At 43.8% G+C, this 15,325-nt stretch overlaps 1 protein-coding gene across 3 annotated transcripts in view; it reads left to right on the top strand.

Moving 5' to 3' along the window:
* LOC134920292 (uncharacterized) overlaps nt 1–15,325 on the top strand; it is a 265,262-nt gene that overhangs the window by 232,820 nt on the left and 17,117 nt on the right. For all 3 annotated transcript variants that reach the window (XM_063920509.1, XM_063920510.1, XM_063920511.1), the window contains exon 20: nt 2,123–2,213. In XM_063920509.1, the coding sequence (XP_063776579.1) occupies nt 2,123–2,213 (91 nt within the window). The remainder of the gene's footprint in view (nt 1–2,122; nt 2,214–15,325) is intronic.

Here is a 15,325-nt window from a genome sequence, read left to right as displayed (position 1 = left end):
ACGATATACTGTATCATCCGATCCGGCAGTTTGAACGATATATCGGGTACCCAGCCTTACTTGCACAAGACAGACTGAAACATTGCTGATTGCTTGCTATTGGTTTCTACACATTTGTAACATAGCACAGAAAATTCCATTGTGCATTACAATTGGAAATAACAGTGATAAAACACAACTGGGTAATAAGAGACAGTCATAGAGGTAGGAAGGCCCTGCTCACAAGGTTACACTCTATAGGGAAATAGGCATTGATACACAAGGATAGGCGTTATTTATTACATAATGGTCCACCAGATTGCAAAGGTTCTAGGTGGGCTGTATGATATGGTCACACACCAGGGGTCAGGAGCATGAATAAGTGAAGAAAGAGAAAACATGAAAGGATATGTGTGGGCTGTACAGTGGGGATGCAATTAGGTAGCAAAGCTTATGAGATTATGTGGGAGGTTCTGGAAATTGATGAGTTTGCCTGAAGCGGTGTGTTTTCATGGAATGGTAAGGTATAGAGGGTATGAAGAAGATGGCGCTACTGTGTCTATGGACTGAACGAGAAAGACCCAAATACAGACAAATATACTTATCTACTGGTATTTTGTTGTCTTTTAGGTCCAGATCTGTTTCTCCTTATCAGTTGTGTTGGGTCAACTTCTCATGAGGCCATGAAAAAAAAAATACAGAAAGAATCATGTGTACTGATTCCAAATCAAATGTGTTTCTGTATGACTGATTATGCTACACAATGTTATGTGTGTCCTGATTTCTCTATATTTACAAAACTTTTATCTTAAACTTTTTTTATTTATAACTTTTGAAAGAAACTATTACATGAGGACACACCCCAAACATATCGTGAGTAATGGTACACACCTGACGTACATCGCTATAAATCTTTTCATCCATAGCATAAGGGAGGTATGTTTATTATAACACTTCCCACCTGCCTACTACTACTCATACAACTACTGAGCATAGTCTGGGGAATAGGAGACCAAGGCAGTGGCCCTTCTGATGAGTAGAGGAGTCAGTCCATTGGGAGAGGCCAAGAGATGAAGTTAGAGAGAGTAACTTGGAGGCATGAGCAGTAGATTTCAGACCATCAATCACTATATTGAAATCACCCATGATGATGATGGTGGAGATTTTAGAGGATAGCAAGGCAGAGAAATTGTTTGGGTTGCCCAGGTGGGCGATAGATAGCTGCAACATGCAGAGAGAAAGGAGTGTAAATACTGATAGGATGAACTTCAAATGATGTGAATGTGAATGATGGATCATCTGCTTTTTCTGGAGAGGAGAAGTAAAAGTCTGCAAGAATGGGAGAGATGCACTATATAACATTAGTAATAAAGTCTGTAAAGTCTTAGCTATATTAAAAGGGGATCCTTTTGGTATAGGGACAAAAATTAAGCACATTCTAGTTGTCATTTGTAGTTTTTCCCCAAATTGTCACCAAATTATTTAAAATGTATTACTAAAATAAATTAATTCACTAATGTAACACACTTCTCCCCGACCCTTCCCGGAAAACTCTTTCACATCGCTGTCTGAGAATCATAGATTTATAATAGAACATTTCGATCATGTTTCTCAAGATGTGTCTTAAGCATATTATTATTATTATTATTATTATTATTATTACAACAACAGTTATTTCCATAGCTCTAGCAGACTCCACTGCACTTTACAATTGATTCTTAACACTGGGCCTAATTCAGTATCAGTTGGAAAACTAATAATATAGCAAATGGATGCTTTTTGCCATTTGCGCATACGTGAACCTTCACTTTGCGATCGCACCCCTCTTTGGGAGGGGGGCACAGCGTGCTCGCTTAAATGAAAGCCAGATGAGGCCAGGTGATTGTTTTGTGTTTGTTTTTTTGTCGTTACATCTTATCTTTGACGATCAGGTAATTATGGTGGTGGAGGGGGAGTGAGGTTGGTGCTTCTTTGGGAGTCAGGAAGCCCCAACATCAAGGGAGTAGTAACATGATAGGGGGGTGATAGATAATGTTGTGCTTAGGGGCAGTCTGCCCCCTAAATTCGCCCCCACCCCCTGGTTTAAGTGAAATATATTCCAGTAAATGCTGTATGTAGATAATGTCATGCTTCCTGTTCGCAGGTATGAACTACCAGGAATACATGCCTTAAACTTTTTCCTGAGGAATTCCCTTGGAGGTGGAGGCATTGCATCATTGAGGAGTGACCCACAGGTTTGTACTTGAAAGATAGCTTCCTTCGAGTGTACTATTTTGGCAGTGAGATAAAGATCTTTAGTACAGTGATCAGTGACTGCTACAGTACATTACAATTAAGAGTAGAGCCTGTTAAATTAGAGATTTATTACTATTATAGTCTTAATTTATATGGCAAGAGTTGTGCAGCACCTAACAAGGTACTCAGCAGAACCACTCGGCAGAACAAAAAAACTGACTTGCAGTACGAGACAATGCAGCACAAGTACATAGTATATAAACCTTGCTGCATGAGCGGTCATAATACTAAAATAAGATTTGGGGTGGCAGAAAGCGAGGGTTAGGTGCCATTGTAGGGAGTATGGAGTAGATGATAGTCTAAATAAGAGAAGGAAAAGCACATGAGGGGAGAGGGCCCTGCTTGTGAGAGCTTGGATTCTAAAAGGGAGGGGCAGTCAGGGAGCAGTGACACAGATGGGGTAGTGTTATCAATTTAAAATGGGCTCAGCTGGCAGTATTACATACTGGGGGTTATTCAGATGCAGTTGCACCTGAGATCATCGGTGCAAAGTACTGATGTTCAGTACTTTACGTATGCACAGGACCCATTTCTAGGATGAAATCAGACTGTCATTGATTGACAGTTTGATGCCGTTTTTGGGAATGGGAAGAGGCCAGGGACCTTTGTAAGCCGCCCGATGGTGGATGCTTTGATCCGATGCTGTGTCCTAGGATGCAGAGCAAATTACTAGTGCAGCAGGATGCTTCTGCATGTAATAGACACCTCCTACTGCATTAACTTACAGTGCTATCACTGCTGCTTCCAAGGAAGCATCAGTGTTAGCACCTGCAACCGCACCTGAATGACCTGGAACACTGCCTCCCGATTGGCTCCACTGGTCATGTGACCAGAAGCAAGATGGCGGCACCCTGTTCCAGGAGCCGCAGCCCGCACTCAGTAGTGGATCTTGCCACGGGCAAGCAGGACTTTTGCCCGGGGCGCCGCCTTCCGGAGGGCGCCGCACCATGGCAAGATCCGCTGCTGCTGTGCCCCCCGCTGCCCGGTCTGTCCCGCTGCCCCCCGCTGTGAAGGGAACTAGACGCGTAGCGTCTAGTTTCCCTTTGTGGAGAGGACCTTTACTGTGCGGTGCGCGATGGCGTCATCGCGCACCGCACAGCAAAGGTCCTCTCCACGAAGGGAACTAGACGCGTAGCGTCTAGTTTCCCTTTGTGGAGAGGACCTTTGCTGTGTGGTACGCGATGACGTCATCGCGCACCGCACATCATTTCAGCAGCGCTCATACTGTACAGGGGGCGTAACTGACCACGCCTCCTGTATGAAGCCACGCCCCCATTGCCTGCCCGGGGCGCTGCAAGCGCTCAAACCGGCCCTGCCCGCACAACCAGTCCCTCCCTACTGCCTGCTGCTCCCCTGCTGACGCCGAGACTCCCGCTGACGCCCGCCAGCCACCCGCCCTCCACTGCAGCAGCACCCGGCGAGGAATCATCCACAGCGCACGGACGGGTAGGTCCCAGCTCCTCCCGCCCATGACAAAAAAAGTGTGGAAAGATAAAGTATCAACCAATCAGCTGCTGTAATCTTTTTTAAAACAGCCTTTACGATGATAGAAGCCTATTAATACTTTATATCTCTCCACTTTTTCTCTCTCCAAGCTTTGATAAATCTCCCCCTAAGTATCGTCCCTTTAACATTAAGTACTTTCATGGCCACTTTTCCTAACAGGGCTAAGAATTAGTCACTTTTCTTGACTTGTCTTTTGCAATTTAGCCTGTATTTAATTATTGTTTGTGGTTGCAGAATTGCATAATCTTTGTATTTCCTTTGAATACCGTATGAATCCTCAGCTAGTGAGTTTAACGTTTAAGGAGATCTTTTCCATGACAATGAGTTTGTTTAGTCTGGCACTATAACACCAGTTTATTTTAGTGCAAAATGTGTTTATTGAAAAACAATAACAATAACAAACGGTTAACATACAGACAGTCATAATAGAGAGTAGTGTTGCAATACAACTGGAGGCCTGTTTAACTCCCATGGCCATTAACAGAAAAGCATGTATCGAAGTTTTATAACAGCGGAGCACATGGACAGATTTAGTTCGATGGCAAACACATCATGTTAACCGTACAGGTTAAGTATCCCTTATCCAAAATGCTTGGGACCGGAGGTATTTTGGATATCGGATTTTTCCGTATTTTGGAATAATTGCATACCATAATGAGATCTTATGATGATGGGACCTAAATCTAAGCACAGAATGCATTTATGTTACATATACACCCTAAACACACAGCCTGAAGGTAATTTTAGCCAATATTTTTTATGACTTTGTGCATTAAACAAAGTGTGTCTACATTCACACATTTCATTTATGTTTCATATACACCTTATATACACAGCCTGAAGGTCATTTAATACAATATTATTAATAACTTTGTGTATTAAACAAAGTTTGTGTACATTGAGCCATCAAAAAACAAAGGTTTCACTATCTCACTCTCACTCAAAAAAGTCCGTATTTCGGAATATTCCGTATTTCGGAATATTTGGATATGGGATACTCAACCTGTATTAGCTCAAAGCATAAAACAAGATAAAGAAGAAGAAAGGAAAGATACGGGGAGAGGCAGAGAAGAAGAAGAAGAAGGGGGAAAGGGTAAGAACAGTCATCAGAGTCAGAATCAGAATCACCTGGTCCAAAGCGCGAGTCTCTCGCTCACCACAGGGTGGAAAGCAGTACGTTGAGATGAACACACCAGTTTATTTTATGAAGTTTTATTGAAAGAACAAGACCATGAGGTGTTCCATGACTACTATTGTCCCTGATTAATGTTGAATCTGTCACATCCGATTTGGTGCATACAAACTGCTGTATGACAAGAGCATACTATTAGTCAGCCATAGACAAGAGTGTAGCTACCATAGGTGCAGGGAGTGCAGATGCTATGCGGCCCAGAGCTGAGGGGGGCCCACCTTTCCTGTCACAGTTACATGTGTTATATACATTTTTCCCAACTGGGTGGTACATAGGGGCCCTTACAAACATCTGCCTTGTGGGCTGCAAAATATCAGACGTAAAGTTGGTGAAAATCTGGGATCTAGTGATCATCAAGCAGTATGGTTCAGCATAAAGACAGAGACTGACAACCCATAAAAAAACAAAAGTGTTGTATTTTAGGAAGGCTGATTTTGTAGGGATGAGAAAATGTGTAAGCGATTTCTTTAGCAAGGTGGAGAAGCTTGGAAGCACTGCAGGAGAGGTGGGAAACAATAAAAAGTGCAATATTAAAGGCAACAGACCTTTGTATCAAAAGTGTTCGGAAAAACACAAGGAAAAGGAGATAGATATATCTTGTTACACAGAAGGAGACTAATACCCCTTTCACACCGCAGCTATAATCCGGTAAATTGCCGTTTTTTAAGCCTTCCAAAATGGTTCTAGCTGCGGTGTGAAAGGGCCACTTTGAATTTACTGGTTACAGAGTACTGGTATTTTAAAACGGTTAAAAAGCAGGGTCCTACACGGTTCAGACCCATTTCATTGTGCAATGTGAAAGGCACAGAAACGGAATTTCCAAACCACAGAAGGTGATAGGCTGTCTCCATGCGTGATGTCACCAGGCAGAAGCAGGAAATAAACTGGAGGAAACACATGAGAGTGAAGAAGCATTTTATTATACAGAAGAATACAGTTTAAAATGGCAAATTGGAGTGATGAGGAGGTTAGGGAGCTGCTTAGGATGAGAGGGGATGAAGAAATTGCTAGACAAATCACTGGGACAGTGAAGGATGCAGTAATCTACAAAAACATGGTAAAGATGCTTGAAGCTGCTTGGTTCCATCGTACGACTAGCCAAATTATTAATAATTAATTAATTAATAATTATTAATAATGTGTGGGCCAGAAAAGTCCATTTAAATTGACAACCACTGTTTTCTATGGGAGAAACGGGTTCAGTGTGAAAGGTACCAAAACGGTAATGAAATGGTAATATATTGGTTACAACATGCGATGTGAAGGGGGTTTAACTGCTCAGACCCGTTTTAAGAACCGTTTTAAGAACCGTTTCAAAAGCAGGGTTTGCGATGTGAAAGCAGCATTAGAAAGTAATCAGATGTGCAAAGACACAAGCTGAGGAGAAAATGGTCCTTTCAGTGGGTAAAGGAGGCAAAACTTTTTTTAGGTATATAAGCGAAAGGAGAAAAACAAAAGGCAGAATAATAAAACTAAAGACAGAGACTGGTAGTCTTGTTGAAGGAGACAATGTAATAGCAGATCATCTCAATCATTATTTTTGCTCAGTATTCACTATTGAGAGGGGAAGGGGCCACAGTTAAGTTGCAGGGATATTCAGGAAAATTAAACAAGTACATTTACAGAGGAGAAGGTCCTAACAGAACTCTCAAAGCTGAAAGTGAACAAATCTATGGGGCCAGATGGGATACATCCAAGGATACTAAAAGAACTTAAAGAGGTGCTGGTAGCACCATTGACAGAATTATTCAACCAGTCATTAGCTACAGGACTAATTCCAGAGGACTGGAAAAGAGCGAACATAGTCCCACTGCACAAAAGTGGAAACAAGGATGAGGCAAACAACTACAGACCAGTTAGCATTACATCAGTAGTAGGGAAATTGATGGAAACACTCTTAAAAAAAAAGAGTTGTAGATTATCTCGAATCCAGCAATTTACAGGGTCCCAAACAGCATGGATTCACTGGGGGAAGATCATGTCAAACAGATCTTATTGACTTTTTTGACTGGGTGACTACAGTGGTGGATAAAGGTGGAGCCGTGGTTATAGCTTATGTAGACTTTAAAGGCTTTTGACACTGTTCCACAACGCAGACTGCTAAATAAACGTGAAAGTTTGGGATTGGATACTAGGATTATTGAATGGATAAATCTTGGTTGCAGGATAGAAAACAGAAAGTTGTGGTAAATGGAGTGCATTCACAGGAGGGAAATGTTACCAGTGGAGTACCCCAGGGATCTGTACTTGGTCCAGTGCTTTTTAATATCTTTACTGGTGACATTGCAAATGGCATTAAAGTGAATGTATTCCTCTTTGCAGATTATACAAAAGTATGCAACGGGTAGACACACCAGGAGGGTAAAACAAATGATTAATGATCTAGGTAGATTAGAGGAATGGTCAAGAGTGTGGCAATTACAGTTTAATGCCAAAAAATGTAAAATCAAGTACTTGGGTTTTAAAAATCCAAAGGCTAAATGTAATAGTATTAATGGCATTATACTGGAAACTACTGAGGAGGAAAGGGATCTAGGAGTCACTATTTCAGGTTACTTAAAGGCAGGTAAGCAATGTAACAAAGCAATAAGGAAGGCAAGTCAGATGCTTGGCTACATTGGAGGAGGAATCAGCAGCAGAAAGAAAGAAGTAATAATGTCACTGATGTGCACCGGACATTTTTCGGGTTTTGTGTTTTGGTTTTGGATTCGGTTCCGCGGCCGTGTTTTGGATTCGGACGCGTTTTGGCAAAACCTCACCGAAAATTTTTTGACGGATTCGGGTGTGTTTTGGATTCGGGTGTTTTTTTCAAAAAACCCTAAAAAACAGCTTAAATCATAGAATTTGGGGGTCATTTTGATCCCATAGTATTATTAACCTCAATTACCATAATTTCCACTCATTTCCAGTCTATTCTGAGCACCTCACACCTCACAATATTATTTTTAGTCCTACAATTTGCACGAGGTCGCTGGATGGCTAAGCTAAGCAACACAAGTGGCCGACACAAACACCTGGCCCATCTAGGAGTGGCACTGCAGTGTCAGGCAGGATGGCACTTCAAAAAAATTGTCCCCAAACAGCACATGATGCAAAGAAAAAAAGAGGCGCACCAAGGTCGCTGTGTGACTAAGCTAAGCGACACAAGTGGCCGACACAAACACCTGGCCCATCTAGGAGTGGCACTGCAGTGTCAGGCAGCATGGCACTTCAAAAAAATTGTCCCCAAACAGCACATGATGCAAAGAAAAAAAGAGGCGCACCAAGGTCGCTGTGTGACTAAGCTAAGCGACACAAGTGGCCGACACAAACACCTGGCCCATCTAGGAGTGGCACTGCAGTGTCAGGCAGGATGGCACTTCAAAAAAATAGTCCCCAAACAGCACATGATGCAAAGAAAAAAAGAGGCGCACCAAGGTCGCTGGATGGCTAAGCTAAGCGACACAAGTGGCCGACACGAACACCTGGCCCATCTAGGAGTGGCACTGCAGTGTCAGGCAGGATGGCACTTCAAAAAAATTGTCCCAAAACAGCACATGATGCAAAGAAAAAAAGAGGCGCACCAAGGTCGCTGTGTGACTAAGCTAAGCGACACAAGTGGCCGACACAAACACCTGGCCCATCTAGAAGTGGCACTGCAGTGTCAGGCAGGATGGCACTTCAAAAAAATTGTCCCCAAACAGCACATGATGCAAAGAAAAATGAAAGAAAAAAGAGGTGCAAGATGGAATTGTCCTTGGGCCCTCCCACCCACCCTTATGTTGTTTAAACAGGACATGCACACTTTAACGAACCCATCATTTCAGTGACAGGGTCTGCCACACGACTGTGACTGAAATGACTGACTGGTTTGGGCCCCCACCAAAACAGAAGCAATCAATCTCTCCTTGCACAAACTGGCTCTACAGAGGCAAGATGTCCACCTCATCATCATCCTCCGATTCCTCACCCCTTTCACTGTGTACATCCCCCTCCTCACAGATCATTAATTCGTCCCCACTGGAATCCACCATCTCAAGTCCCCGTGTACTTTCTGGAGGCAATTGCTGCTGGTGAATGTCTCCACTGAGGAATTAATTATAATTCATTTTGATGAACATCATCTTCTCCACATTTTCTGGAAGTAACCTCGTACGCCGATTGCTGACAAGGTGAGCGGCTGCACTAAACACTCTTTCGGAGTACACACTGGAGGGAGAGCAACTTAGGTAGAATAAAGCCAGTTTGTGCAAGGGCCTCCAAATTGCCTCTTTTTCCTGCCAGTATACGTACGGACTGTCTGACATGCCTACTTGGATGCGGTCACTCATATAATCCTCCACCATTCTTTCAATGGTGACAGAATCATATGCAGTGACAGTAGACGACATGTCAGTAATCGTTGGCAGGTCCTTCAGTCCGGACCAGATGTCAGCACTCGCTCCAGACTGCCCTGCATCACCGCCAGCGGGTGGGCTCGGAATTCTTAGCCTTTTCCTCGCACCCCCAGTTGCGGGAGAATGTGAAGGAGGAGATGTTGACGGGTTACGTTCCGCTTGACTTGACAATTTTCTCACCAGCAGGTCTTTGAACCTCTGCAGACTTGTGTCTGCCGGAAAGAGAGATACAACGTAGGTTTTAAATCTAGGATCGAGCACGGTGGCCAAAATGTAGTGCTCTGATTTCAACAGATTGACCACCCGTGAATCCTGGTTAAGCGAATTAAGGGCTCCATCCACAAGTCCCACATGCCTAGCGGAATCGCTCTGTTTTAGCTCCTCCTTCAATGTCTCCAGCTTCTTCTGCAAAAGCCTGATGAGGGGAATGACCTGACTCAGGCTGGCAGTGTCTGAACTGACTTCACGTGTGGCAAGTTCAAAGGGTTGCAGAACCTTGCACAACGTTGAAATCATTCTCCACTGCGCTTGAGTCAGGTGCATTCCCCCTCCTTTGCCTATATCGTGGGCAGATGTATAGGCTTGAATGGCCTTTTGCTGCTCCTCCATCCTCTGAAGCATATAGAGGGTTGAATTCCACCTCGTTACCACCTCTTGCTTCAGATGATGGCAGGGCAGGTTCAGGAATGTTTGGTGGTGCTCCAGTCTTCTGTACGCGGTGCCTGAATGCCGAAAGTGGCTCGCAATCCTTCGGGCCACCGACAGCATCTCTTGCACGCCCCTGTCGTTTTTTAAATAATTTTGCACCACCAAATTCAATGTATGTGCAAAACATGGGACGTGCTGGAATTTGCCCAGATGTAATGCACGCACAATATTGCTGGCGTTGTCCGATGTCACAAATCCCCAGGAGAGTCCAATTGGGGTAAGCCATTCTGCGATGATCTTCCTCAGTTCCCGTAAGAGGTTGTCAGCTGTGTGCCTCTTATGGAAAGCGGTGATACAAAGCGTAGCCTGCCTATGAACGAGTTGGCGTTTGCGAGATACTGCTACTGGTGCCGCCGCTGCTGTTCTTGCTGCGGGAGGCAATACATCTACCCAGTGGGCTGTCACAGTCATATAGTCCTGAGTCTGCCCTGCTCCACTTGTCCACATGTCCGTGGTTAAGTGGACATTGGGTACAACTGCATTTTTTAGGACACTGGTGACTCTTTTTCTGAGGTCTGTGTACATTTTCGGTATCGCCTGCCTAGAGAAATGGAACCTAGATGGTATTTGGTACCGGGGACACAGTACCTTAATCAAGTCTCTAGTTGCCTCTGAATTAACGATGGATACCGGAACCACGTTTCTCACCGCCCAGGCTGCCAAGGCCTGAGTTATCTGCTTTGCAGCAGGATGACTGCTGTGATATTTCATCTTCCTCGCAAAGGACTGTTGGACAGTCAATTTCTTTCTGGAAGTAGTACAAGTGGTCTTCCGACTTCCCCTCTGGGATGACGATCGACTCCCAGCAGCAACAACAGCAGCGCCAGCAGCAGTAGGCGTTACACTCAAGGATGCATTGGAGGAATCCCAGGCAGGAGAGGACTCGTCAGACTTGACAGTGACATGGCCTGCAGGACTATTGGCTTTCCTGGGTAAGGAGGAAATTGACACTGAGGGAGCTGGTGGTGTGGTTTGCAGGAGCTTGGTTACAAGAGGAAGGGATTTAGTGGTCAGTGGACTGCTACCGCTGTCATCCAAAGTTTTTGAACTTGTCACTGACTTATGATGAATGCGCTGCAGGTGACGTATAAGGGTGGATGTTCCGAGGTGGTTAACGTCCTTACCCCTTCTTATTACAGCTTGACAAAGGCAACACACGGCTTGACACCTGTTGTCCGCATTTGTGTTGAAATAATTCCACACCGAAGAGGTGATTTTTTTTGTATTTTGACCAGGCATGTCAATAGCCATATTCGTCCCACGGACAACAGGTGTCTCCCCGGGTGCCTGACTTAAACAAACCACCTCACCATCAGAATCCTCCTTGTCAATTTCCTCCCCAGCGCCAGCAACACCCATATCCTCATCCTGGTGTACTTCAACACTGACATCTTCAATTTGACTATCAGGAACTGGACTGCGGGTGCTCCTTCCAGCACTTGCAGGGGGCGTGCAAATGGTGGAAGGCGCAAGCTCTTCCCGTCCAGTGTTGGGAATGTCAGGCATCGCAACCGACACAATTGGACTCTCCTTGGGGATTTGTGATTTAGAAGATCGCACAGTTCTTTGCTGTGCTTTTGCCAGCTTAAGTCTTTTCATTTTTCTAGCGAGAGGATGAGTGCTTCCATCCTCATGTGAAGCTGAACCACTAGCCATGAACATAGGCCAGGGCCTCAGCCGTTCCTTGCCACTCCGTGTCGTAAATGGCATATTGGCAAGTTTACGCTTCTCCTCAGACGCTTTCAATTTAGATTTTTGGGTCATTTTACTGAACTTTTGTTTTTTGGATTTTACATGCTCTCTACTATGACATTGGGCATCGGCCTTGGCAGACGACGTTGATGGCATTTCATCGTCTCGGCCATGACTACTGGCAGCAGCTTCAGCACGAGGTGGAAGTGGATCTTGATCTTTCCCTATTTTACCCTCCACATTTTTGTTCTCCATTTTTTTATGTGTGGAATTATATGCCAGTATCAATAACAATGGCCTACTACTATATATACTGCGCACAACTAAAATGCACCACAGGTATAGAATGTAGATGGATAGTATACTTAATGACGACACAGAGGTAGGCACAGCAGTGGCCTTCCGTATCGTACTGCTATATATAGTATACTGGTGGTCACTGTGTCAGCAAACTGCAAAACTAAAATGCACCACAGGTATAGAATGTAGATGGATAGTATACTTAATGACGACACAGAGGTAGGCACAGCAGTGGCCTTCCGTATCGTACTGCTATATATAGTATACTGGTGGTCACTGTGTCAGCAAACTGCAAAACTAAAATGCACCACAGGTATAGAATGTAGATGGATAGTATACTTAATGACGACGCAGAGGTAGGCACAGCAGTGGCCTTCCGTATCGTACTGCTATATATAGTATACTGGTGGTCACTGTGTCAGCAAACTGCAAAACTAAAATGCACCACAGGTATAGAATGTAGATGGATAGTATACTTAATGACGATACAGAGGTAGGCACAGCAGTGGCCTTCCGTATCGTACTGCTATATATAGTATACTGGTGGTCACTGTGTCAGCAAACTGCAAAACTAAAATGCACCACAGGTATAGAATGTAGATGGATAGTATACTTAATGACGACACAGAGGTAAGCACAGCAGTGGCCTTCCGTATCGTACTGCTATATATAGTATACTGGTGGTCACTGTGTCAGCAAACTGCAAAACTAAAATGCACCACAGGTATAGAATGTAGATGGATAGTATACTTAATGACGACACAGAGGTAGGCACAGCAGTGGCCTTCCGTATCGTACTGCTATATATAGTATACTGGTGGTCACTGTGTCAGCAAACTGCAAAACTAAAATGCACCACAGGTATAGAATGTAGATGGATAGTATACTTAATGACGACACAGAGGTAGGCACAGCAGTGGCCTTCCGTATCGTACTGCTATATATAGTATACTGGTGGTCACTGTGTCAGCAAACTGCAAAACTAAAATGCACCACAGGTATAGAATGTAGATGGATAGTATACTTAATGACGACACAGAGGTAAGCACAGCAGTGGCCTTCCGTATCGTACTGCTATATATAGTATACTGGTGGTCACTGTGTCAGCAAACTGCAAAACTAAAATGCACCACAGGTATAGAATGTAGATGGATAGTATACTTAATGACGACACAGAGGTAGGCACAGCAGTGGCCTTCCGTATCGTACTGCTATATATAGTATACTGGTGGTCACTGTGTCAGCAAACTGCAAAACTAAAATGCACCACAGGTATAGAATGTAGATGGATAGTATACTTAATGACGACACAGAGGTAGGCACAGCAGTGGCCTTCCGTATCGTACTGCTATATATAGTATACTGGTGGTCACTGTGTCAGCAAACTGCAAAACTAAAATGCACCACAGGTATAGAATGTAGATGGATAGTATACTTAATGACGACACAGAGGTAGGCACAGCAGTGGCCTTCCGTATTGTACTGCTATATATAGTATACTGGTGGTAACTGTGTCAGCAAACTGCAAAACTAAAATGCACCACAGGTATAGAATGTAGATGGATAGTATACTTAATGACGACACAGAGGTAGGCACAGCAGTGGCCTTCCGTATCGTACTGCTATATATAGTATACTGGTGGTCACTGTGTCAGCAAACTGCAAAACTAAAATGCACCACAGGTATAGAATGTAGATGGATAGTATACTTAATGACGACACAGAGGTAGGCACAGCAGTGGCCTTCCGTATCGTACTGCTATATATAGTATACTGGTGGTCACTGTGTCAGCAAACTGCAAAACTAAAATGCACCACAGGTATAGAATGTAGATGGATAGTATACTTAATGACGACACAGAGGTAGGCACAGCAGTGGCCTTCCGTATCGCACTGCTATATATAGTATACTGGTGGTCACTGTGTCAGCAAACTGCAAAACTAAAATGCACCACAGGTATAGAATGTAGATGGATAGTATACTTAATGACAACACAGAGGTAGGCACAGCAGTGGCCTACCGTATCGGACTGCTATATATAGTATACTGGTGGTCACTGTGTCAGCAAACTGCAAAACTAAAATGCACCACAGGTATAGAATGTAGATGGATAGTATACTTAATGACGACACAGAGGTAAGCACAGCAGTGGCCTTCCGTATCGTACTGCTATATATAGTATACTGGTGGTCACTGTGTCAGCAAACTGCAAAACTAAAATGCACCACAGGTATAGAATGTAGATGGATAGTATACTTAATGACGACACAGAGGTAGGCACAGCAGTGGCCTTCCGTATCGTACTGCTATATATAGTATACTGGTGGTAACTGTGTCAGCAAACTGCAAAACTAAAATGCACCACAGGTATAGAATGTAGATGGATAGTATACTTAATGACGACACAGAGGTAGGCACAGCAGTGGCCTTCCGTATCGTACTGCTATATATAGTATACTGGTGGTCACTGTGTCAGCAAACTGCAAAACTAAAATGCACCACAGGTATAGAATGTAGATGGATAGTATACTTAATGACGACACAGAGGTAGGCACAGCAGTGGCCTTCCGTATCGTACTGCTATATATAGTATACTGGTGGTCACTGTGTCAGCAAACTGCAAAACTAAAATGCACCACAGGTATAGAATGTAGATGGATAGTATACTTAATGACGACACAGAGGTAGGCACAGCAGTGGCCTTCCGTATCGTACTGCTATATATAGTATACTGGTGGTAACTGTGTCAGCAAACTGCAAAACTAAAATGCAACACAGGTATAGAATGTAGATGGATAGTATACTTAATGACGACACAGAGGTAGGCACAGCAGTGGCCTTCCGTATCGTACTGCTATATATAGTATACTGGTGGTCACTGTGTCAGCAAACTGCAAAACTAAAATGCACCACAGGTATAGAATGTAGATGGATAGTATACTTAATGACGACACAGAGGTAAGCACAGCAGTGGCCTTCCGTATCGTACTGCTATATATAGTATACTGGTGGTCACTGTGTCAGCAAACTGCAAAACTAAAATGCACCACAGGTATTGAATGTAGGTGGATAGTATACTTAATGACGACACATAGGTAGGCACAGCAGTGGCCTTCCGTATCGTACTGCTATATATAGTATACTGGTGGTCACTGGTCAGCAAAACTCTGCACTGTACTCCTCCTATATAATATTAATTATACTGGTGGTCCCCAGTCCCCACAATAAAGCAGCACACTGAGCACAGATATGGAGTGTTTTTCAGGCAGACAACGT

The sequence above is a fragment of the Pseudophryne corroboree genome, chromosome 1 (genome assembly GCF_028390025.1).
Source record: "Pseudophryne corroboree isolate aPseCor3 chromosome 1, aPseCor3.hap2, whole genome shotgun sequence".
Taxonomy (NCBI): domain Eukaryota; kingdom Metazoa; phylum Chordata; class Amphibia; order Anura; family Myobatrachidae; genus Pseudophryne; species Pseudophryne corroboree.
The sequence above is the reverse complement of the archived record's forward strand: the minus strand, read 5'-3'. Positions and strand labels throughout refer to the sequence as shown.